The following is a 27,908-nucleotide window of genomic DNA, read 5'->3' as shown; positions in this document are numbered from 1 at the left end:
AATTATTTCTCCTATGGATGCAATTATTAATTCCTCTGAACAGCTACAAGAGAAGCTTGTTCTCATCAGTTCTGGGTGGACTGCAAACACTGACTTAACAAATGCTGCAGAAAAAGAAGAGGTAACTATGATATTTATAATTAACTACTTGCTTTCTAAAAAAAAATGTATGCACCCTTAAAATAACAAAAATTGAAGGCTTCCTCTGCAAAGAGTAAAAAAAAAGAAAAAGGCTGGTGAAGAGATTACTACATATAATAAGAAGCTTTTTGCCAAAATGTTTGTTAAAATTATTAAAACCAGAAAAATCAACATAAAAACATATGTTTTTATTTATCAAAGAACATTCTCTTTTCTACTAGTCAGTACAGGTATGACTTGTTAAAACAAGACCATACTAATGGATATCTTTGAAAGCAGAGTTGAGTGTCACACTGACAATGTACAACAAAAAGGTGTCCTTATTGTTGATTAAGGCTTTTAAAAATATTCTACCCACTTTTGTTAAACTGGCAAATAACTTTCTTGCTTAAAATGTGCATTTCTCTAATACCTACAGGTCAACTGTGATAAACAGGTATTTTACAAAAAGTATAAAGGTCCTGAGTGCTTCAAACAAGCTAGTGATAAGACAGTTCAGTACAGTGAGAAAATTTCAAATAAATGAAGAATTTCCTTGCACTTGCAAAAGGCAAAGAAGCATTAGTCAAATTTGCATGTGGTACACAAGAGGATGTTATTATTAAAAATAACAACCTCCCCATTACTGTCAACGCTGTCTCTGATCTTTCAACAATAATGAAAATTGATACCACAATACTCTTACATGCCAGCCACAAATATGATAACATCATAATCAAAAGTCATGAGAGAGCCATGATTGTGATAACTATAACACTTCATTCATTGTTCATGTCAAATTTGTTCTTTCTTACAGGAATGAGCAACTTATCCCAAACTGTTACCATTCAGAAGGTCACAGCAGCACTTGCTGATGAGGTATATGATTCACCATTTGGATTACATTCATTCATTGGCTGAGACAGCCCTAGCGCTTTTCACATCAAAGCTAAATGGAAAACATTAATGTTAGCATCACAGAATCATGAATTTCTGGCAGTATTTGCCAATGTTTAGTTTTCAATCTCAAATACTCCATCATTCTGATACTGTTTTGACTGATACAAACAAGACTAGATACAAACCATTCTCTCTAACCTAAAGCTCATTTTCAGAACAGAATTTACCAACATTGCAAGTGGGAAATCTAGCAGGCAGCAATTTGTAATTGTTTAGTATAAACTCATATGAATGCCTCATTAACTGTCAGCTATTACTGGCACAAACAGGAAACAACCTCGCCATAACAGTAATGGAAAAGGCTCTATAATCCAAGAGGTAAGTTTCATCCCACTTACCCCCAAATGGCAGTACCTTATTTCAGTTTTTTTAATCCCCCCCATCTTTTTGCTTATCTTTTTCTTATTCTTATTTTAATTTCGAAGAGCAGTCACCTTCCCATAACTGTCTGCAGGCAGTGAATGGTGATATAGATGTGGGATGTTGTGGGCTTGAGCATCCACATCTCACTCTCCTAATTTCTAATCTTCTCATGTGAGACTAGTCAATTGGAGGTTAAGACTGATAGATAGTGTATTCCCACCGTAATGTGGGTCTACTTCCATGTGTTTTGTTTTTGGCTTAAACATTTGTGGTTATAATATATATATATACACACGCTAAGCTGAATGTTCATCTTGACTAAACTAAAAAAATTTGATCTGTAAACCAACATGTACTACGTGTACATCTGAAATGTTACCTTTATGTTATCCTGGCTCAATGCAGTGTTTGAATAAGTATTCTATAGAAAATAACACCAGCTACCTGGTGAAATCCAATTAATTGAAACAAGAGGACCTGAAAGAGAAAGAGCACACATTCTTCACACAGAGAGTTGGGTGATTGGATCATTACAATCTGTTGAGAAGAAACAGACAAAAGGTGTAAAGAAGGAGATGAAAGTGTAGAGAATAGCCACACAATCATCTGTAAGAGTACATCCTAAGACCAGAGAAGAAGAGACATAAGGATATGACAAAGTGAGGAATAGAATGTGAAAAAATACAAAAGAGTATGAAACAATCACCAACCAAACTCAGCATGTCCACCAGAGGAATTGATGTACCCATCCAGTAAGGACAGAAAGAGGTTCCCATAAAAAAGGGAGAGATCCCAGGGTATGGGCAGACAAAGGTGAGGAACCCAAAAGGGGAAGATTATTATAAGGCACACCAAACAGGAAACACGAGCTTATCCAAGAATGAATAATCTGATAAGTAAGAGACAGAAGAAATGTACTGTAAACCACCTGGTTGGACAAAATTCAGGGTGGGAAAGGAATTCTGGGGAGGGGAATATACAGGTATAGAGTAAGATACATGAGAAACATCTATAAGAAAGACATTCCCACAATGATAATCATGAAAGAAGAGAAGAAGGAAAGAAGTCCACAAACAAAAACATGAAGTCAACAGAACAAATGGGGTGTACTCAAAACTGTGCAAAACCCTATTAATGACAGAGTCCAGCAAAGGAGTGTGGTGAGGAAGATGGAGAAGAACAAAGAGGCAAAACAGTGTGGAGAAAACAGTGAAAAAAATACAACTTCCAGGTACTAAGTAAGGAAAAAAATCCCAGACCTGACTACTCAACAACCAGTTAAGAAGGATACAAACAAGCCATCCACAAACAGTTACATAAAAAATGAAAAATGAAAAAAAAGTGGTTCACAGAATGAAAGTCTGGAGGAAGAGTGTGGCAAATGAAACAGGAGGACTGCCATCAAGAACAAGTATCCACTAAATGACATGCAAGAATATTAATTTGATCATAAGAGTATGAATATTGTCCAAAAGCATAAGGCCTGAAATGGATACCTTATGGATGAACAGAGCAAGAAACAACAGTAGAATAGACTGAGTGAAATATGATCAAGTGATTCACTGATAGGGTTGTTGTATTTTTTATTAAGCACAAAGCTACAAAAAGGCTATCTTGGTTTCACCTACCACGAGTATCAAAACTCAGTTTCTAGAGATCTAAAATCCACAAAAATGCCACTATACCACTGAGGATCATTAGTAGGGATAAAAAGAAGAACATGCCCAACAGATAGTGAGAAGGTTGGTCATAGTGGAATGTGGAATTAATGGTTGTTCAACATCCAAACTTCAGTCCTTCCAACCTTCAGCATATACCTTAGTCAGACAGGGAAGGATTGAAAAATGTGTATAGAAGGGCAGGATCAAAGAGTGATAATGGGATACAGAAAGCAGTGTAGTCATAGTCTAGTAGCCAAAACAATTCCAAGAGAAGAGGCACATAAAGGAGGGCAATGGACCTCAAGAAGAAAATCCTGGGTTTTTCTCAAAGTCCACTGTAGGAAACACAAAAAAAATCATGCCTGAAAGGAAGGAGTGGATTCAGAAATACCAATTTTCCCCCAGTGCAAAATAACCTCTCACCCAGATAGAAATGGGAAAATGTAAAATCAAGTAACTAGACATATTAAAACTTATTAGCAAATAAAATTGATCTTCTAAAACACCAAATACTGAGCAAGTAGTATAATTAAAGGATTAAGATTCCAGGAAAAGTCCCCCCCCAAAAAAAAAAAAGAAAGGAGATAGGGGAAGAGAAGAAAAAAAATCCAAGAGTGATCTAACAGAAGTAAATAGTCCATTAAAGGAATGCCAGCCCCAGGCAATGAATATGGTTAGCAAATGACCTCATGATGCCAATGAACACAAAAGAGACTAGCACTGAGGTGAAAGGAAGAGCAAGAAGTGGGAAGATGTGCCAAAGACAGAACATAGACAACAAAGGAAGGACAGGCTGTGGAAGATGGTGCCTGACACATCAACTATAGCTGACCACAGACCAAGTGAAAAAGATTGTAGACTGGACCAAAGAGAGAAGAAAAGAAAATGTAGAAAAGAGTGAAGAGACCAACATGAAAAAAGAAAAATTACTTAGCAGAAACTGAAAACAACAGCAGGAAAATAGATGAGTACCTACAATATTATATATTGTAATTTTTACTGACAAGAAGGGTGACAAAAAAAAAAGAGTTCTGGAGAATGGAGAAAGGAAATAAAAAGAAAGGCCTGAAACCTAAAATGGGAATATGAGAAAACTGAATCAGATAAATAGTGGTATAAAGCAAGTTTGAGAAAGAAAAAAAAACCTACAAAGATAATGTGGTTGAATGCCATACAACACTAGTCCACATTATCAAAGAGTAAAAAACTCAACAGAAGACAACTGGGCAAAGAATTGAAGCTAGATGTATAATAAATATACAAGAAAAAGGAAGGAGCATGGTAAAAAAATTGTAAACTGACCAACAAGCCCAACCAGCAAAAAATGGATAGACAAGTGGAAGCAGTGGAACAAGCCAAACAGAAAAAGGAAGTAAAATCTATAGAGGCCCATCTGAAGCATGAAAAACTGCCTCAGATAAAGGGTTGAGTAAGAAAAAATAGTAGCAGAAGGCAGAGAGAGAAAAAGTTTAACAAGAAAAATAAGGAACAGAAAGTGGTGTAGAAGGCAAAGGCTTGATAAATGGAGAGGAAGAAATTTTATAAACAGAACGAATGGAATCACAAACTTGAAAGACACAAGGCATTTTGACAAGATAAAGTTGTTATTAAAGAAAGGAAACAATATCAATTCTGATAACAAACAAGGAGAAGAGACAAGCTAAACCCAAGAAATGTAAGCCATACTGTGGAATAAATAGAAAAATTAATGAAAAGCTCAGGCAACTTATAAGGACAGTAATATACCTGAAAATAAAATTCAGAAAGAGAAAAAGAAAGATTGTTTCATGAATAGTAAAATTATACCCAAAATATAATTTTCAACTCAGGAGAAAGAAATTTGAATGATGAAATGGGAGTAGAAGGCCCAGTAATCATGTGGTAATCCATAACACATTGAACAATGGTTACAACAGCTCTGACAGAGCCTCACAGAGCAACCACAGGCACCTGTCAACTGCCAAGTATTTCAGCTGCTACGGCAACTCTGAACTAAGTTCAAAATACAACTCTAATACTTCTTCATTTTGTAACCTTTTTCGTGACGCAATTTTGGATCGAAAGTGAAACAATATGCAAGTAGGTCAAATGCATTTATGAAGCTGACATCTAGCGTTGAAGTTAGGTATTATTGAGAACAAATTAACTTGTCTGTGCACTGTGTTACCGATCAGTTTGTATGAGTTATCTCGTCTACGGCAATAAACAGGTTAAGTGTGAACGATGCTACTCACTCAGGATTAAGTATAAATGAGAATGTGTGATAAAAATTATAATTTCTGAAATAAAAGCAAAAGACGAATGAAACTCAAGGTTTCATGAGTGATGCAAAACTAAACAAATTCAACTCAGACAAGAAATTTAAACATGTTTTCTCAATACAATGCTGAAGAGGAGAATGAAGTTGATGCGAGTATAAAAGCATAGAGGGAGTAACTGTATATGGAGGTGTGTCACCATCTTATTGAAAGAAATTGACAGCTTCATCATATAATAATACATTTAATACGAAATCAAGCGAGAATTGCCTCAAGGCTAGTGCCATGCAAATCTCTTAGGCAAACATGGGAGAAAGATAGCTAAATCTGTGTGAGGAGGTGAGGTATTGTCTCCAAATATAACTTTTCAGAAAATGTTTTTTCATGGAATCTAATCAACAAACATACAAGATTAAGAACAAATTTTTAACTTACATTACACAAAATATTATAAGGTTCAAAATTATATAATTTATTTCTCAAAAGCATCATTTTTGTTTGTTTGTAATTTAGCACAAAGTTGTGCAATGAACAATCTGTGCTCTACCCACCAAAACCCAATTTCTAGCACTGATAAATTCACAGACATACTACTGTGCTACTTGGAGGTCTTATCTATAAAAAATAATTATGACTTAATAAATGTGTACTTTTCAAAGCTTTCAATACAAAGTATAAATAAAAAAATTACAAAAATCTTTGAAACACATACCATTAACCTTTCTTTTATTGACTTGTCCATCAGCACGATGTCTTTTCTGAAATAATCCAACAAGATATTTATGACCAAAAGATACTGAATTTCTATTAATACCTGAAAAGATTAGACATAATATAAAATAAAACAATTTTCATTATTACAGAAAATACAAACACAGTGAGTACTTGCTTAGACAATAGACTTGTCATTTTACTGGATCAGAATTGTTAACTATCCAAGCTATTCATTTCAAAATCTGAAAATAATGGACAAAGTAATTTTTGTAACTTCAAAGGTGCATTTTAGAAGACCAAAAATGTATAAAATTAGTATATTGGTGCACATAACACAACTGTAAGTTACCTTACTTTCTAATCAAGTTATATATGGGTTAGAAAAACATTATTTCTTTTCAGAGCAATGACTTATTCAGACTTCAACATTTTGACTGAAATTACAAATTTCCCCTTCAAGTCAATTATAAACAACAGTCTGATCTACACAGCTTATAATGTTCTCTTTCTATTGGTTATAAACATTTGCTTAAGAGAAGTAGGTACGAGTATACAAGAGGTTTCAAAACAATGCAGTAGTGGGTAGGGTTACCCTGGTAGGTTTTCACATATATTTATCTCAGTAAATGAAAAAGTTTGAAGGTTCTTAGTTTCTATTCTAGCTTTATACATCTGCAAGTTGAGTTTCTTAGCCACTGATATTGTAGACATGCTAAATTACAAATTGAGTAATAAGACAGGAAAACGTACCATATGACACAAAAAATAACAATTATCACTTTGTAATGTCTTCTTTTGAATTAAGAAATTAAAAACAACATTAAAATTTGACTTATAAACTACATTTTGATGCCAATTTCACTGACATACAATGATAAAAATTTAATTAAATTTTCAAAATAACAAAAGCCTCATAAAATTCTTCCTTTCACCTGTACATTTTGACAAGGTTAATCACACAAGCACAATAAATAATTAGACCATTGGGCAGCACTCAAGCAACCCACTCTCACAGAGATGGTCAGAAAGGAGTTTTAAGCTTAATACCTGAAGTGCACTTAAAACTTAGTGTTGAAGATAAACTTGAAAGGTGGTAATTCTCTTGCTGCATGCTCAGATAAGTTTGTGTTTACTCTATAACTTCTAATATGTTTACAATAACCCTTAAAAGTCACTTGTACACAAAAATGACAATGATTTGTTAATAGCTATGTGAGTAAAACCGATATAATTATCACTTCTAAAAATAATTTACTTTAATGCTCACACTATATAAATGATATAATATTTTCACAATAAACTTAAAATAACAGTAATGCATTTTAGAAATGTATTTCCTCTCAGAATAAAGTTTGAGCTGAAGCAAAATTGTCAATTCTCTTGAACTGTCTTTTAAACGTTTCTTTCCATTTTTATTTCTGGGAGGCACTAATGGATATTAGACTGAAATCCAAAACTTAACAGCAATCTTGCTATTCATTATTTAACTTCCTTAGACCTAAAATATCAAATGACAACTAAGAAATTAATAATTAACAGTGTCTCTGCATCTTTTCTAAATAAAAACAAGAATCTGACAAAGTGATAGGTCAACAGAAATACCTTTAATGTTAGTACAATTGAATATTTCAAATAAAGATTTTTCTCGTTTTAACCAATCTTGAAATAAGTGATAGTACTCTCCAAAACCAACTCAAGAAACAAAGTTTCTTCCAAAGAAAGTTGGACTGAAAAGAACATGTAAAGGTATCACAAGTTATAATTTTCCTAAATGAAAATGCATTTCTAATAGGTTTGTTCTGCTCTCTGTTAGAAATATTTTTTAACACATATCACAAGCCTTCAACCTTCCCTTCTGTTGGAATCCACAGTTCCACCCTATCTCTCTTGTAGCTTACTATGCATCACCTCTCCACCAATAGGAGAGAACTACAATAATGTGATGTGTGCATCTTCCTCTATGTACTACCATCTCATTGTCACTTAAAAGTCTCACAGAAAACACAAGCACCAGAACATAGTGGGAAGGAAGGGTGAGAAGTATCATAAAAGGGAAGTACCTCTAAGAAATATATTTTCATTTAAGAAGGTTATAACTTTCAATACAGTACTCTCCCTCCACCCACAAGATTAGTCTGAATCCCATAATGATTTGGATGAGAGACTAGTGTAAGAGAAGGACACATGTATTCCTAAGAAGCATCCAAATTACACTCCTTGATTGAGAGGAACAGATCAGAATATCTGAGAGGAACACCATACTACATCTGAGTCAGGTATCACTTCACTGTGAAACATAATGTCAGGGGGACCAGACATGATGGAACAAGAAGAGATCACACCAAAGTGAGAGAATGGTGCAAGAAAGATACATAAAAAGCATTGAATCACTCAATCCCATAATGGAAGGTGGGTAAGAAATGTTGTGCCCCAAAGTGTAAAGTGGCTAGGGCACAACAGACTGTACTCAGTAACTCAACTACACCCAAAACCTCATTTGCTGGATACCAACATCCTCATGAAGGTAAGAAGAGGATCTCTACCATTTTCACCTCAAGCCCTAGAGTCCAGGGGAACCTATCACAAGACTCTACAAACACAAAACTGTTTAAGATAAGACTCATACACTAAGCCTTCAACATAATTTTTCTTTAAAGTTGCATGGTAAGTAGAAATATTTATGGCAGTAACAAACACTTTTATAATAACGAAATAAAATACATTTGTATATTTTATGTTTACAGGTGCTTTTCAGAAAAATGTATTAAAATTCATAAGTAACAATACTCAATTTTTTTAACACAAGTCTAGAATTTTTTAAAATATAAACAGATTTAATAAAATCTGAACAACATAAATTCCACCATCAGTCCTTGTAAATATCTGATAAATAATATTAATGTACTAGTTACACTCATATTCAAAACTACCTGAAAAAGTATGCAGATGGCACTTAAACCACTTAAGAGTAAAAGCTTACTAAACAAGACACACACACATCAAAATGTAAAATTCACACTAATATACTCACAAAGTCTTCAACAATTTCTTTTATAGCTGAAACAGTCAATATGAACAACAATGGCACAGCTGTTGTGTAGCGACCAGTAGGAGATACATTGGGAATTTGCTATTTAAAAATAAAAACATACATCTGTGAATGAAGCGATTTGAAGTTTTGTAGGTAAGCATCTACATCAACAAACAGTTTAATAACAAAAACATGAAACAAAAAGTTTATAAAAAAATAAATATATATAATGAAATAAATATTCAATTACATATCCATGTATAAAATTACTAGTTTACTTTAGATTATCAAGTTATTCTTATGTAAACATCTGACATGTGCTAATTAGGCAACACTTTTCAGTAGTCCCATTAGTAATACAGCTGGGAGAATCACATTTATTGTATCTCTTTAAAATAAAGTATCCAAAAATGTACAGGTGATGGACAAGTGTTACAAATTTTACAGAATTAACACACAGTTCAAAGCTAAACTTGATGTCTAGACAGTACACAATAGATGTAACATTTCATAAATGTTTAATTAACTGAAAAAACATTGTTAAAACCCTTACATTAGCTCAAGACCTGGTTGGACATTTCTTATTATAACTGTAGCCAAAAGGTTTCAAGAGTTTAATTTATGCAGAAAATGAATATTATAGTCTTTATTGTGACAACCTGTGAACAAGTCTGAAATACATGCACAAATATACCAGAATGAAATTCAATAGGCCAAATGATGGCCCAAATAAAAAGGTAGCCTAGATTTGTTCAAGTGCATAAAAGATCAATTTGTTAAATCAGTAAATATTTGACCTGTTGTCAATAATGGAAAATATGAAAGAATTTATTCAGAATTTTATAGTTTCTTTAATATTCAATATTCAGCTCATTAACACAAGGTTGCTTTTGTCATTTAAAAAATAAATTCCATGCAAACTACATTTCTTTGATTTACTATTATAATGAAAAGTCCAATACCACCAGTATCAAGTAAGTAAAACTTTAAAGGTGAAACAATCTAAATCACAGAATATTATGCAGAAATGGTCAAAGTAGCAACAACAGGTAAAAGCAGTGGAACAAACAAAGAAATTTAAATGTTACTTTCACAAGAACATTGTCAGGAATTAATCATAGATAAAGAAACAAACAGTGTTTAAGTACTTAAAATAAGAGGTAAGAAACTTAAATATAGAGAAAAAGCCCATAAAGGCAAATGGAAAAAAATTCAAGTATCTGTGATAACAACAAATCCAACTCCAGGCAGAATTATGCAAGTGAAGTAGTTCCAGCAGCAAATATTAATAAATTAAGAATTATTGTAGGCAGAGTGACTTTGTCCAGTAGTAGAAGATATAAAACGTTTAATAATTAATGGTAAAGTGCACCTCAGAATGAAAACAGCATACTTCAAAGGAATATTTGTTGGTGGTGTTTGTTTGTTTGTGCAAAGCTGCTTGTGCTCTGTCAACCACATGGACTCAAATAATTTCTAAGATGTGCTCGTGTAGAAATCAGTGTTCTCTTAAGCAAATAAAACTACAACTAAGTGTTTAAATGAGTAAAATTAAAGATTAGACAAAAAAAAACCTGTTAGATCTCTTAGTAGTGATATCTTACTTTAAATACAGTAAGAAAAATAAGGTTAACCATAATATAAAAATACTTGTTTAGTTATGAGAAAAAATAACTGCAGAGGTAATAACTGAAATAAAGCAGCATGTTAAAATAAAATGAAAAACATGTAAATAATAGTGGACAACCACATACAGAGCCCTCAGATGACTTTATATCTAAGACAGGCTGAAGTGCACTCTAACAGATCAGTTTATAAAACTATTAAAAGTTGTGCATTTGCCTAAAAGAAATCACATTATCACTGAAGTTAAATCAGGTATTTTGAACAAAACTATTACATTTTGAGTAATTTAAAGTTGATGATTTAAGTATATATAGATATATTTGCATGTGTAAGTAGTGTCTGAGTAAGGCACTTTATCTATACATTTAAACCATAAATGACACTCCAGTAACTGTACCAAAATATATAATACTTTGAAAATTGAACAAAACAGAAAAATAGGCTTCAATATATAACGATAAATGAAGTGTAAGTGTAGTTAAAATGAACACGATACAATATTAAAAGATGTAACTAGCAAGCAAATAATCAATGAGCTTATTAGAAAAATATACAGCTATATTTATAGATGGTAATCTAAATAGTTGTATTAATACAGTAAAGCATGGTAATAATGAGAAGTATGCCTACAGCACAAGATTCTATTCATGTCCTTCTTTCTTAACCTGAAGATGACCTAGAAAGGTCAAAACGTTGTTCTCTCCTTATCAGTAAAAGTGTTAATACCCATACCAGCTGTTCTGAGATACAAAATTCTATTCAGTGCCAGAAAAAACATGATGATTGATATTACTTGAATAATGTTATTGTGCTGCACTCATACTTTTAATTCAAAAGAAAGATAGAAAAGTATATTTTTGTAGAAGTGTTAACAACATCATGACCAAAGATGCATATCCTTTAGTGATTATAAACAAACTCTTCAAGTTAATCAAAGCAGGAATTTTTTTAATTTATGGAAAGTTTTTCTTCCTAAAATAGTACAATGAATTAAAGCATCTTTTTATTATTATTATGTAACTATTCTAAATAGACATTTTTTTTCTTTGATAAATTTTATGTTGTAAGTATTGACCATCTATTTTTCTGTACATGATTCAGTTCCTTATTTTATGGTGTTATCTCACTTTCATACAATAATATCAATGTTTAATTATAAATAGAAAACAACACAAGTTTATTTTAAAGGCTACATTCATTACATCTACTCTTATAAAACTTCAAAGACTAATGAGCTTAAAAATCAATATACAAGATTTCATTAAAGAGGCCAACATTCACAAGCTAATGCAACATGTCTCAACCACACAAACACAACATAGCCAAATCTGACACCTGAAAAAACTTGAAAAACACATAAAAATACAAAACTGTACATATCACCAATTTGGGCCTGCAAGAACATAACCAAATCCCATTCAAGCTGGTTGACATAAACATGAATGGTTCACAAAAATCCAAGTTGTACTTTCCTCACTGAAAATCTGAGTAAAAGATAAAAATCCCAATATTGTCTATGGCTCTGCTTCAGACTGGTAAAACTTATATTTGTAGCAGATCCCATGTAAATTGGTTGAACTGGAGTGAAATAACTGTCAAAAACCCCTAATTTGTTTTTTTTTTTTTTTTGTATCTTGACCCCCTATAATTATTAAAAATGGGTAACTGCAATAGTTTTTTTGGGAGGTGGATTGATGTGCATTGCCTATAGAAAAGTATTTTTCCACCAAATTCCCTGTAAATTAGTCAAAATAAGGCTGAATAATTAACCCAAAACCCAAATATTATACTTTTATTAGTTCTGACCCCCCCCAAAAAAAAGGACTCAAAATGAAGTCAATTTGTTGAAAGCATGAAAATTTATATTTGTGTCAATTTTCATTTTGATTGCTGTAAATACAACTGAACAGAAACCTAAAATATACAGTTTTGGGTTGTTTTATCTTTGATCCTATAAAATGCTGAAAAGAACTTAAATAAAATGGTGTCTGGGCATACTGGACCAAGATATAATTCTCCCCAGTTTCAAATCAATTTGCTGAAAAACTGAGTAACGGTAGTTAGCTCAAAAATGTGTGAAACAAGAAGAAACATTAGAATAACAGTATGTCTGTCTGCAGAAACATAAATATTAAAACTTACAATATCTAGAGGACATCACAATCATTGTCATAATATAAATCAACTATGCAAGTTCATCTGAGACCATTATGGAAAAGCATTTTAAACCATAAAAACACATTCAAAATTAAATATCATGAAACACACTATTTTATGTAATTTGTATTACATATGTGATATTTAAATTTTTTCACAATATGAACACTATCATTTTGTTTTGCAAAGTAACAACTTTAAAAGCAACTTTGGGTTCCCCCTCTCATGTTATCACCAACTTGTTGTACCTTTTATTGAACACTGAAATCTTACAAGCAGCTATAGGCTAAATGATTTTTGTTCCAAACATATTCTCTACAAAAATAACATGAACTGATTTTTAATGCAGGCACTAGGGGGCTGACCAAGAATATTGCATGTCTGTGCAATTGTCAGAAACCCTTCTGGCAGTGTATTCCAAGGGTTAACCACATGCACAATTATATTAATTAAATGCCACATTAAAGATATGTCCTTAAAAATAATATATATTTTTGAAACAATATATGCCACCATTATCAAGAACACAGAATGCCACTGAAACAAGTAAAGTATTTTTCATGGACTGTACACTTTTTAATAAAGCTAATTTTAGTGTGCAAGAATTCAACATTTTATGTTTGTTTTTAACCTTTCACACACACACACACAGTTACTTGACTTTTGCAATAACAAGAGATTTTCAGTTCTATAATGTGAAAGGACACTTATTGTAATTTTTTACAAGTGGAAAAAAAAACTCAGTGAGAAAGTGAACAAAACAAACCCTTATTAACTGTAGAAAGGAAATAGACAGGATAGAACAACTAATGATCATCTAACTATAGGACTACCAAATTGTTGGTGATGAAGCTAAAATAAATAAATATATAATTGTACTTATTTTTAAAAATGAATGTAAACTATACATGAAAATAAACTGATGACTAAATGAAAAGCAAGAAGAAAGATGCAAAAAACAAAAATGCTTCTCTGCAACTTCTACATTTTCCAATACGGTGTGTTTTCTTATAGCAAAGCCACATCAAGCTATCTACTGAGCTATTTTAGCATTGTAAACCCGTAGACATACTGCTGTACTAGCAGGATTCTTTCCAAGACAGAAACAAACCTGGTTGAATGGTCTTAAAGAATACCTCAACAACTATCAATTTTGTTTGTGACTATGAAAGTAAACACTTGGAACAAGGTGTAAATTTTTATACTGTGCCAATACCTAAAAAAAAAAAAGGAAAGAGTGTTCTTTAGTAAATAACATTTACTACAGTAGTAGTTTGTGAATTTCATGACAAAGTTATAACAACTTATAAAAACAACATTATCTAAGCTTGGCTATTTTATGTCTCTTAAAAATAAATACAACTGAAGGCTTATACATCAAAAGCTCTTGATAATTTTAATCAGATTGGAACTTCATTTTTATCTTTTTAGTACTGGCAAATCATAATGCTTAATTTTTTTTTTACTCAATATAATTCTGTTGCAAGTTATGGCATGTTTCAGTTGATTCAAAAGATTTGTTGAATTTCATCACATAATAGCAGTTACACTGTGACAAAATGATATTTCAAACTAAACAAACATCTAAATGTTTTAAACTTCAGTTTATTTTAACATGATTTTTTACAAATCTTTTTATTTTTTAATAGTTGTTGATAATAAATATGGTTGAAGAGAAAGTTTCATATTGATACACCACTCTTAGAGCTAAGAAATCTAAAAAAAAGAAAAAAAACAAGTGATGTCACTAATTAAATGAAATTCATAAAGTAAAACAAAATAAGAAAATTAAATCAACCAAAACAGTTACAATATGGGATGAAATTTGTTTAATAAGAACTACAATATAATAATAAGAACAATGTCATGATATATCAAGAGTTCTTATGCCAAAATGCCATCTAAATGAGGAAAACAAAGAAAAAATAGTATGCTGTTTATTTAAAAGTGCACTTGTTGCATACAATGTAACAGACTCAAGTACAAATGAATTAAGTATTCATATTACAAGGTTAAAGCTGTTGCATACTGAACACTTTTGTGAATTTATTACAAACATATATTTACACATCTTCGTCATTTTCAAAATAACATTACCACTATAGAATTTTAATATAGCTAAATGATTTATGCATGTACATACTTTTTATTTTAAAAATGTGGTCAATCTGTTTACCTACTGTATGTCACTGCATTTAGATGACTTGTAATACATTCCAATATTAATATGGTAGCTGTAATGATTTAAGTGCAGCTGAGGGCTTGTACTAATTGACCTTTTACAAATATCACTGAACAATAACTCAATATTTCATGATCTTGTTAGCTTAGTTAATTTGTATTAAAAAATGTTAGCACTTTAACAATTTATAAAATAAATATATCAACATATTAACCATATATACACATGAATAGTAAATATTATTTGCAAAAAAAAGGGGAGCTTGTAGTTTTTATTTAGAGATATCCACTTCAGGGAAAATTCAAATCCAATATCCTTGGTAGAATATCATGTTACAGTGTGCAACTACAGTGGCCATGTAGCAAAATGTAGATTTATTTGAAATTGAACACATCACAGGTACCTTTCACAGAAAAAAATGTTTTTGTCAAACTTTATGCAAAGGCTATCTGCATGAGCTATCTCTAAATTAGAAATGATAAATTAGAGAAAAAACAGCTAGTCAACACTACCCACTACCAACTCTTGGGTTACTACTATCTACCAGTGAAAAGTAGAACTGGTCACACATTATCATGCCCCCAAGACTAAAGAGCAAGCATGTTCACCGATGGAATTTGAGCTCATAACCCACATGTTTCAAGCCAAGTACCCTAACTACCAACTCATGGCAAGTATATAAAATATCACATGAACCTACCTGTAATAGAGCAATGAACAAGAAGAAGACATTAGAATATCGTCGAAATTGTTCAAAAAGAAATTTTGGCAGGAAGGAGATGAAATTGTATTTTGCAGTGCTAAAATAGAAGAAAAATAAGACACGCAATAATTCATTAGCCAATGATCATTAATGTAATAAAATTTAATATTTCAGCATCTTTACGAACAGAAACCTAAAGTGTTGTTTTCTTTCACCTAATTTTAATTTAAAACCAAAGAAACAAGTAATAGTCTTATTTTACTTGATAATTCTTACACTTTAAGAATATAATCATTTGTGAAGTATTTCAGGCAATTACCTCTAAAAATATTTCATAATTATATGACAAGTAATGTGATATAATTAAGTAATTATGTTGCATCACATGCCTCTGTAGAAGGCTGGTAACCTTCACATTTAAATAACAGATTTCTACATGATCTAGAACATGTAACATGTTCAAAAAGTAAACATAACCACTGTTACTATAAGTTATTTTGTGTACCAAGTAACTTTATACAAAACAAAATAACATGTTTTGCAAGACAATAAGCACAATGTATTTCACAATGCAGAATATAACATTGCTCATTCTTCACATCCCATCTAAACATTCTGTTGAAGGCTCAAGTTTAAAAAATTATCACATAAATCTCTCCTTCCCCCCCAAAACAAAAGTTCTCTTCAAACAAGAAGTTAATTCATTCCCCAGCTTTCAAACCCCAAGTGAGTGCTGCACTACCATTAAGACACTTTTTTAAAATTCCTGCAAAGTCACTAAGATTTGCTAATTAAACAACCATTCTAAACATTCTCACTAACAAAACTACCTAAAGGCACATTATTGTGTTAATCCACAATTAGCACTGCAATTTACTTAACTAAGAAAAAAAAAAGTTATAAACACTGCTTTATTTTTTTAATAATGTCTAATTTTTTAGATCAAATTATATTAAAAACAAAACACTTACACAAGGATAAGCAGCTACATTCAACTTTATTACCATATAATCTACAATGTTCTTAATTCTTGAAATTCAGTACACTATGGTTTAAAAATATCCACTTTCAATCACAAACACAAAAATATGTCCTCTAAGTTATAACTCTTTTTATGTATTTACAAATGATCAGTATTATTCTCTCACATAAACACACATACTGATCCCACCATGTTTTGTAAGGATATACTTTTGCTATAGAAGCTGACAATTACTGGATTGTGACAGCAGAAGAGGATGAGCAAAAATTATAGTTTTGTGTGTCATGATTGTTAACCAAACTATAAGAGCTGTCTGTGATCTTACATTCATGACACCTTTTATGCATGCCATTAAACTTGTCAGTAAAATACATAAAAATACAAAACCAAAACAATTATGTTCAAATGGGTACTTAACTTTTAAATACAGAAAGATTTTCCTTGGTGGCTTGTTCACATGTTGTCAACACACTAGTTTTGAATGTCCTTAACATAATACAACTTATTTATAGTTCTATACTTTCCCACATTCCATATGACTTACTGCACTTGAGTCCAGAGGACATACACAAGCTCTGCTTTCCCAACAAAATACAAATTTCACAATGTAGTTATGATGGAAACCAAAACCACATACCTTCCAATTGTTCAGAGATCGATGGGAATGCACCACATCTACAAACATGACAAGTTTCTGTTACTGTTCTACATATACATAGATATCTATTTCATTTCATTTCCTTTTTCACTGTGATTGATTTAAGACTTTTAAGAACTTCATAACATATTTAAGACATTAAGACCATGGAAATACAAAACCAATCTAAGACTTTTAAAACTGTGTTGAAACCCTGCATAGGAGCCACTAAGTATCCAATATTTAGGTTTTAAGCAGAAAGGTAACAACCTAGATCCAAAATTATGAATAATACAGACGTGAAATTAAGTACAACTAAACAGCCACATATACAAGAAATATAAATATTACTGATACTATTTTGGCTTCTAAATGGATCCACAACAAACTGAATATCAGTAGAAGAAAAAACAAAGGCTTTTGCATTGAAACATCTAAGATGGCACTAGCACTCTTAAGTGCAAGAGAAATTAATTTAATTTTATAATAAAATATACATGAGAGAAAAGGGAAATTAGACCAGTAAATTTCTTTGTAATGAGGATACCATACAAATGCTATTCTCTACACTTTCAAAACAACTTGCATGATCACTGAGGTAATAACTGTCTTGCTCAAACTCATAAAAAAAAATGTTGGATATTCTATAACTTCATTGTCCACATAACTGTTAAACTCACCAGACACAAAAACAGAACAATTTGGCATTAACAGCCTGAATCAAGAAGGGTTTACCATGCAGCCACAAGACTATCATGCAAGCTAGAGGCACACTACATGAGTAAAGCCTCCAAAGAAGTCACAGAATTCTGATATCTTGCATCATAATTAACATAAACTTTCAAATTCACTGTAGTAAAGTTAATAGTACAACTGTCAACAATAAGAATTAAGGTGGAAAACTAACAGAAGTGAAATAAGTCATGTAAAAGGTGGGATAGAACTATAATTAAATTGATAAATATTCTGCAAGTCAATTTTTCATGGTCAGTCAGAACTATAATCACGTTTTCTGATAGTACAAATGTAACTAGACAAAGAAAAGCTTTTTCTATTCCAAATTTAAATCTGCCAGTTTTAAAAGCTACATTTAAACCATAAATTTACATAATATGCTTTCTTAAGGTGAAGATAATTTTTGGTTTATAATAGTCGAGCAGATCATGTAAAGTTGGCTAAGAGGAGAGTAGTTGAATTCCACTAAACCTCACATAAAAAAAAGGTAAACCAATCTTCTATTTCTAAGTATTCTGAATCATATGATATATGTACACATTAAAATGATTTTGTTTCCATAAGACAATGTTCCTCCATCATTGCCAGTTCGACAAATGAAGTAATTCTTTATTTAAAATAAACACTGCTATCAATAAATCTTCCACCAAAAATATAAAAAAATCATTCCACTTATCAATGGTTAATTAAAACACACTTCTCCTTTCCAACTGTTAAACTTACTATATTAAAAATTAGAAAGGCATCAACATTATCTCACCTTATTCTGTTGGAACAAAATTTTTGTTTTTGTGGACTATTAATATATATTATTCGATGGTTCATAACATCAGGTTGTTCTGTAATTCCAGAAGTGTGATCATCTTCATCATCTGCAATAAGAATTTCCTATTATCTTGATAAGATAAAACTGGAAGTTTGAAATTAAAACAAACAAAGAACAATAACAATGAACTAATTATTCAAAAGGACATTTGAGTCACAGTAAACAAGCCTTTTAAAAATATATTGTGTGGCTTCAAACAAAATATCTACATGTATTTACATGCACAATCTAAAAACTGAATTTTAAGTAATAATAATTATTATTATTAATAATATTGATACAATACCATTAGAAACATGCAAGTTTGAAAAGTGCAGTTTAAGTCAAACTTTACATTCAGAATATTCAATAAAATATCTTCCTTCAATGTTACAATCCTAATTTTAAAATTAAAATTCAATACAACTGTATCCTTAGATTATGTAAAAAAATAAATAAAAATATGTTACATATGTATATCATGGTTAAATTTTACCAATAGTTTCTTGTTATGTGATTACTTGTATACAGTTCAGTAGTAAAAGGTTCAATATATTAATACAGGACAACAAAAAGTGAGATATTCTAAAACATGTATAACTATGATGCAACCCTCATAAACCATAACAGGTTATACATTAAATTAAAAAAAAAAAACAATGAAGGAATTCAAAATACCTAGCCTCAATACTGATTTCAAAACACATTTTGTTCATTAATTTATAAATAAATAAATATGTATGTATTAAAGTATCATCAACCATTATGATGTTTTAATCAAAGGTACAGTGTTTATTTTTCACATTTGAGAGAAATTGAGATAAACATGTAATATGCAGACAAGTAATGTTTTCTGTCTTCTATAGGGATGTTAAAATCTTTAAAAAATTGTTACCACACTCTAATGGCAACATGGTCCAGAAAGTTGCTAACACTACTTTGTTTAAATTTCTCCACTTCTGTTCTCTTTAACAGATAACACCTCTGCCAACAAGGAGACATTTCAACACTATATAAAGAATCCTGGTTAAATGGGTTAGAACTGGAATTTCTTGCCCAGTTGATTATAACAATGACAGCTAACTAATACTGTCAGGGAAAAAGAGGCCAAAAGGTAATGCTTCCACCAGATAAAAAAATTCTGTTAACATTCTAGAAATACTGTATTTCCTGGCATCAAAGCTGCACCCCCATTTTGATCAGCTAAATTTAGAAAAAAGGAAAAAGAAAGATAAACATAAGAATTAGTTCAGAGCACTTCCAACAAACTTACCAAGATGTTTCATGGATTGTTTAGTGACTTACAGTATATAAATCCTCTTGCCCTCTTCTCATTTTTTGTGATAACTTTTTGGGGAAAAAATAGCATCTTTGATGCCAGAAAATAGGTACTTTCTTGGTTCAGTTCTCCATTAATTCTTTCCATAGGGGTATTCAGTCAAATCAATTATGTTTGTAACCATTCTGTACTCATTACAGTTTCCATACAAAAACTTGTAATAGAATATCTTTACAAAATTTAACATGTTTTCAGTAAACATTAACAAAAAATTAGATTTTCCACTTAAACATTAATAAAAATTTGTCTGTGAATACATCAAGTAGTTTTGTTTACCAGTCCAAATGCAAAGTGATTTTCAAGTTAAGATTAAAAGTACTTCAATTCATCTGAAAAATTTCAAATTTATGTAATCTCTGAAACCTAAACAATTATAAAATGTTATTTTTCAGTAAAACTTTATACTTTATCTGTTACTTTTTCTACTCTAACTCCATATGCAGGTTTGGTCAAACTGACCAGCTTTGTAATTACAAAAAAATTAAAATAAATCTAAATTATCCTTTTTTTGTTTCTAGAATGACAAATTATAACCAACAACTCCATTTGTTTATCTCAAACTCGTAACAATACACATTTGTTTATGCTTAAAATTTACTGTTTTATTGCCTTTTGAACCATGTCTAAATTAATATTTCCAATATAAAATTTATAAATCAACTGGCAAAAGTGTAGCTCATATTATCCTACTTAATTACATAATGCTACTCACAAGTTACTCTTACAAAATTCATTATTATATACCTAATCTACCCTTACTTAACCTCACAAGTTTCTAATTTTACATTTGAGTTGCTTTTATAATAGCAAATAAATACACACAAAAAACAAGAAGTAAATTACATACCTGGGTTGCCTACTTTTTTGCTGTCAACTGTCTAAAATTTAACCCTATCTTTTTTATATTAATAGTGCTACCACAATAAATAATTATTTTTATTTAATTAACTACTGCAACTAAAAACACAGAATACCAATATGTAAAAAGCAAACACTAACCTATAACTACCATAATTTTTCTGGCTTTCTAAGCATGTCATAAGAGGCTTTAAAAATTCAGCTAAGCTCATTGATGTGATTCTGTGAGAATAAATTTGAAGCAGAATAACAAAACAGACAGAAAGCATGATAACAATGTATGTCACTTGACAGATTAAAATTCTGGCTTTCTATTGGTTTAAACAATATATACTACAAAATGTCAGAGAGAATTTCTGACAATCTGTGAAAGAGAGGATGTGATAGGTAGTCATGGTAAGTAGGTCTGTTTTTAATAAGTAATTTATATCAAATTCCATATTTCTTTGAGAGGTGGCAAGTAAATTAAAAAAGAGGAAAGACCTAAAATAGCAAGTGTCACAATTCTCAAATTAGGGAAGATTGAGGATTTTTTTTTATATTTTCTTATAAAATTAAAAATTTACAACTTACATAATATTAAAATTTCATTAATTAGCTACATTTTGATGGCAAGTTTATTCATATACAATGATAGTAATGTGGTTTAACTAAATTTTGAATGTAACTCTAAATGATTGTGACTTGTGCATCTTAACCTACCTGTTATAAAAGAGTTAAATGAACTTACAATGGAACTAGATGATGAAGAAAATGTATAGTCTAATACAAATTCAGTTGATCAAATAATCAATCTAAAGCTCTAAGAAAAGTAGAACGAATGCCCTGGATTAGTATCAATATCCGTTACATTTTGCAATAAAGTCATATTGAACAGTCGAGTGAAATCAACAGTTTTCAAAAATCTTTGAAGTAACAAGTTTTGAAATTAACAGTGTTCAAGTTTAAAAGTTTGAAACCACTGTTCTACCATAATCTGTAGATTGTTTCTTTCTCTCAAAGTTAATTAGTCTTAAAATATAAGGCTGGACTGAATTTTGTCATTATTTTCATGAGTTTGAAATAAAGTTTTAAATAGTTATAGTTATCAGACATCCAACTTAGTGAAATTTTTACTTTATTTCTTTGAGAGTTTAATGTTGTATCTTTATTATGTTTGGATTTCTTGAATTAAATGGAACATGGAACAGTAGATTCTGATAGTAAATAATCTTTGAACATGAGTTACATTCACAACTGTTACCACTTTGAGTAAGTTACCAGATATAACTCAAAACACATGAAATAAAAAGTACAGACATATTTATAAATAATAATACAACTTACAGAAGATACAGGATTGGTTTCTACTGGTGTTAAAGCCATAAAACCTCAGAGTCAGAACCATTTATAATGTTTCTTTTCCAATGCTTAAATAATGTTCCCATCCCTGTTTTTATTTTAATATTATTGCATCCTTTAATTCCAGAACAATTTTAATCTTTTTGTATTTGTCATAACTATATCTTATTAGAAGCTAAAGACAATAGTATTTTGCCAGAAAGAACCACATATATGACAGCCTAATTATTAGTCACTTGTACATATAAAATCTGAAAATAAATAATAACAAAAAATAACTGAACATGAATCTATAAGCAAACTTATTATTTCAAGTTTACACAAATAAAATTTTATTCAACGACTTTAAACAAGAAACAAAATAACTCTTAAAATAATACGCATCTTCAACCAATAACAAAATAGCTTGCAGAATTTAGGATTTTGTATTGAAGAATTCTTCAACAACTGACAAAATAAGCCTTTTGTGCACAATATTATTAAATGCATGAAGGAAACACACTTCTAATATTTTTGCCTGTGCTATAAACATACCCAGAATAAATGAAGAGATAATGGATGAAAAAGAAGCACAGGTCTATTTATTCAAAAGAATGGCTTACACAGTGAGTTACTATTATCAGTAATGGAACCAAATACCTAACAAAAATTAAAAAAAAGAATAAAAAATACCATCTGGAAAAACAACATGGTTTGTTTGTTTTTTCATTTTCAGAGTGTGGATATGCATGGTCAACCTTGAAGGACCAAATGGACCATTGTGTTGATATATATCACTTTGTAGTATTATAAGAACACTTCAATGCCCGTGCCAGCACTGATGATATTACAGAAGAAGAACCATTATTATTTTAGGAATAGTTTAAGAAAATAATATGAGATTTGCCTTGAACAGTCCAAAGCCCTTATCTGAATCCCAATGAACTACACAAAGAGATTTTAAAATGTCTCCTGAAGAAAGGAATTCAGCATCACTATACCTGGAATAAATGTATAAGAGGAATGGAAGTCTAACTGTATTAAGAACAAAAGTGAGCTCCATTGAAAACATAACATCTCTTCCCAACTTTAATATAACATAATATCAAGAAACAAAAAGGGACCCATCTAGGTCACTTTATCCTCTAATGTAAGCACTAAAACACTCACATTCAGCCTTTATAAATCAAATATATATCAAGCTTTCCCCAAACTCCCATAAATTAATTGCAGCTATCACACACTGATGAATCTATTCATGCACTGATGGCACTTAATATGAACAGACAAGCAAAAAAGAAATACGAGTTTTAGTGTTAATATAATGAATCATCATGAATAGCTGTATTTTCAGTACATTATTGAACATTGCTTATTAACCTTAAATTTCAGAATGCACTTTTTTTTTATGATGCATATGGTCAAACCTAAAGTTTATTTGTGGGATTGAGGCAATATGAAATAGAACTCTACACAAGTAGACCAATTAACTTCAATATCCAAAGTCAGAATAATATTTGAAACATCAATTGTTTGTTTTTACCTAAACATAAAATAAACTGAAAAAAGTATTAATATTTGATTCACTACTGACTTTATTTCACTACATATGCAGCAAAAATATTCACTTTTTTCTCACTAGCCATATGCCTGTTTTCTCACCTTTACAATTGCATTTAGCTCAGTCTTACCATACAATGAAAATTACACAACACATATAACATAAAAAGGTATTGTGTGTGTGTGTGTGTGTGTGTGTAATATATATATATATATTAAAATGGGCAAAATTACCTTACCACATCTACATAATATTACCAATTTAAATATTATCCCAAAAATCTATTAAAGTAAAAAAGTGACATTTTAAATCTAAACGTCTATTCAGTTAGTGTATGAAATTTCTTACCGTTTTCCAATGCTTGATATTATATACTTAACAAACATCATATTTGTTACTAATACTTTTAAAAAGCTATAAGAAGTTAACTTAATATTATAGTCTGTACTCACCATCTAATCTTTCTAATTCTCCAGGTGGAAAAACCATTGGGCCCATTTCTCAAAGAAAGTAACCTGGTTGTTAACTTGAGCTTTCAAAGATTCTTTGTTTTTCTAATCAAGAGAACAACAAACCACAAAAACATTCTTGAATAAATTATTACTCTGTATTACAGGATACATGTTTTACAATCAATAAAAGCCTGTCACTACAATAGTAGTTTGCCTCTCATGCTTTAACCAGTGATGGGAATTACTTTTAAAATCATGCTTGATAATTGACCAGGCATAACCAACCAATGGTTAATTACCATTAATTTACTGGTAGTAATTTCACTAATAACTGAACAATGTAATTAATGTTTTTATTAGTATTATTAAAACATATCCTAACCCCTTCCTTCAAATGACCTCATGTTCCCAAAAATGTCATTTTTTGAGTTTTTTAAGGCATTTAGATAGGCAAAGTAAAGCACAACATGTTTTGATTACTTATCAATTTTTTTCTTTGAAAAAAACATATAATAACACTTTTGTTATGAGCCTAAGATATCTCATGAAATATAAGTGTAAAAAAAGTATGTACAGATTTATTTGCATGAAAAACCTTAAATATAAAAAAAAAAGTAAAAGGCAACATGTCAGAAAAAGATATAAAGTCTGTAACACATTCAACTAGATGTTTGCTGGAGTATGGTAGCTTTAAAAGCAAGATGTGACAAAGAATGGTATGTAACAATCATGATAAAAATACCTACTTTCCCTTCAGATTCTTTTTTTGCTCGCATCTCATTTTTAACTACACATTGCACATTTTAGCAATGTGAAAATGCAGCCTATGAAATGATACAGCTCCACCTTCTGCTGACATGCTACACACTATTAAAAAATGATGCTGCCATCTAGTGTTGAAATATGAAATTGCTGTAAAACTGAATTTCAGTCTCACATCAGGTTTACTTGAATGAAAAACAAAGAACAAGTAATTTGATTTCACATGGTATAATGGTTATTTACAAGAGTATACTCAAAATAACATGGGAAGCAGTTGAACAGAGGGCATCTTCTTATTTAGTTTAGAGTTAACTGCTATAAGGATTCAACACTGGCCACCATAATAATATAACTCAGATTCCTTTAATCTCAATTCTGCATTGACAGAGTACACTTCTTAGTCAAATTTAGGCCCTAACGTGAATAGTGACAAAGTTGGCAGTACACTCTACACTGCATGCATAATTAATAAAAGTGAAAGTTGAAGAGAATTTCTATTGTGTGATGTTTCCCCAGTGTATAATTTCATTTTTGTTGTTGGAAGCACTTCCAAACTGAATAAATTACAAAGGTTATATTTTTCATTTGGTTGTCATACTCAACTGATAATCAATCAATAATTTACTAACCTAGTGACAAAGTTGAGGCTAAAAAATAACCAATCTTGGGTATAAATGATAACTGCACATATCATTAGCTTTAAGAATCTACATTCCTAGAATTAAAATGGGATTCAATTAAGTACTTGCCTCAAGTTAGGTAATGAAATACACTGCTGGCCAAAATCTTAAGGCCAATTAACATAAAGAAAAAATATGCATTTTGCATTGTTAGATTCAACCACTTATTTGAGTAGAGCTTCGAAAGATGAAAATAAGAAAAGGGAAAATAAAAATAAAAAACATTTTTAGCATTTAATAGGGAAAATGTGAACACTATGAAATTAGCCTAAATACTAGCTGGTCAAAAGTTTAAGGCCATACCAAAAAGACGTCCTAAACAGAGTAGGAAATGCCCAACAAGAGGTCTCAGTAGTGGGTTGCATGGCCGTCATTGTGAATAACTGCAAACATTTGCTTTGGCATGGTCGAAAAAAGCGTTTGTAGAAGGCTGGCTGGAATGTTATTCCAAGTGGTGAAGATGGTTTCACGAAGATCATGCACTGTTTGAAACTGACATACATTTCTGTAGTCTTCCCTTGCCATCCACCCCCAAACATTTTTAATGGGGTCAAGTCGGGCAAACACGCTGGATGGTCCAAAAGAATCACGTTATTTGCCATGAAAAATTTCTTTGTTCTGTGGGCATTGTGGATTACAGCATTGTCCTGCTGAAAGATCCAGTCATTTCCACACAAGCAAGGGCCTTAAGTCAATAAGAATGCTCTCTCCAACATGCCAATGTAGCCAGCTGCTGTTTGACACCCCTATATAACCTGAAGCTCCATTGTTCCATGGAAGGAAAAAGCACCCCAAATCGTGATGGAACTTCATCCACTGTGTTGTGTAGAAAATGTCTCCAGTGGAATATCCTTATCATGCCAGTAATGTTGGAAGCTATCTGGACCATCCAGGTTAAATTTTTTATCACCAGAGGAAAAAAAACCTTCTTCCACTTTTCTACGTCCCATGTTTGGTACTTCTCAGCAAAGTTTAACTGAGCTGTTTCATGGTGTGGAAGGAAGCGTGGCCTTTGAAGGCATTTACGGTTTTTAAAGCCTTTTCTCGTAGATGCCATCTTATTGTTCTTGAGCTACATCCGTAAGGGCCTTAATCTGGTTCGACGATTAGCTGGTGTCTTGCTGGACAACCTGTCTAATCCTCCTGCTCAATGCCAGTGAAATTTTCTTGGGCTGACCACTTGAAATTCTCATTCCATATCCCTCAGGGTCTTTTAAGAAATTTGAAACAGCAGTTTTACTATGCCCAATCTAACCAGTAATGGCACGTTGAGAGAGACCTTGATTTTGCAGCTAGACAATTCTGCCAAGTTCAAACTCTGTCAACTTTTTAGCCTTTGCCATGTTTTTTACCCAATGTAACACAGGAGATGTCAGTGGGAGATGTTGACAATGCTAATGCTCGAACACAAATGACTAAATTTCGTTACGTGTTTACCGATTAACACTTCATTTCAGTATGGTCTTAAACTTTTGATCAGCTAGTATTTAGGCTAATTTCATAGTGTTCACATTTTCCCTGTTAAATGCTGAAAAAGTTTATTTTTATTTTCCCTTTCCTTATTTTCATCTTTCAAAACTCTACTCAAGTAAGTGGTTGAGTCTAACAATGCAAAATGCATATTTTTTCTTTATGTTCATTGGCCCTACAATTTTGGCCAGCAGTGTATATCATCAAATGATCAGTAAGCAGTTTTTTTTTCCCAGACATTTTTACCACACCACTTTGAGATATAGTTGTTCTCAAATATTTTTAGTTTATGAGAAACTCTCAGAACTACCAGTTTATAAAAAGTGTAATAGTACACAGAAATAGTAACCATTTAGGAATCTTAAAAAAAAAAAAGGTTAATTTACCTTTATTATATTACACTATCAAAATTTTAATTTTTCACATACAATACTGTATCTCTAGAGAGATGATGAAATGCATGAAAATATACACATGTTGAGAAGAAACTGAAACTGACAATCAACTATTCAAGTTTATCTTTCACAACTAA

General features: G+C 31.2%; 1 protein-coding gene across 14 annotated transcripts in view; it reads right to left on the bottom strand.

The window, feature by feature from the left end:
• The window catches only part of ATP8A (ATPase phospholipid transporting 8A1), a 241,640-nt gene that overhangs the window by 199,094 nt on the left and 14,638 nt on the right, over window positions 1-27,908 (bottom strand). For all 14 annotated transcript variants that reach the window (XR_013014406.1, XM_076456687.1, XM_076456679.1 and 11 more), the window contains 5 exons: window positions 24,465-24,566; window positions 18,890-19,001; window positions 15,773-15,872; window positions 9,108-9,206; window positions 6,075-6,120 (listed from right to left, as the gene is read on the bottom strand). Coding sequence is in view for 13 of the 14 variants with exons in the window: in XM_076456687.1 (XP_076312802.1) it covers window positions 6,075-6,120; window positions 9,108-9,206; window positions 15,773-15,872; window positions 18,890-19,001; window positions 24,465-24,510 (403 nt within the window). In the remaining variant the exon portion in view is untranslated. The remainder of the gene's footprint in view (window positions 1-6,074; window positions 6,121-9,107; window positions 9,207-15,772; window positions 15,873-18,889; window positions 19,002-24,464; window positions 24,567-27,908) is intronic.

The sequence above is a fragment of the Tachypleus tridentatus genome, chromosome 1, assembly GCF_004210375.1.
Source record: "Tachypleus tridentatus isolate NWPU-2018 chromosome 1, ASM421037v1, whole genome shotgun sequence".
In the NCBI taxonomy this organism is placed as follows: domain Eukaryota; kingdom Metazoa; phylum Arthropoda; class Merostomata; order Xiphosura; family Limulidae; genus Tachypleus; species Tachypleus tridentatus.
The sequence above is the reverse complement of the archived record's forward strand: the minus strand, read 5'-3'. Positions and strand labels throughout refer to the sequence as shown.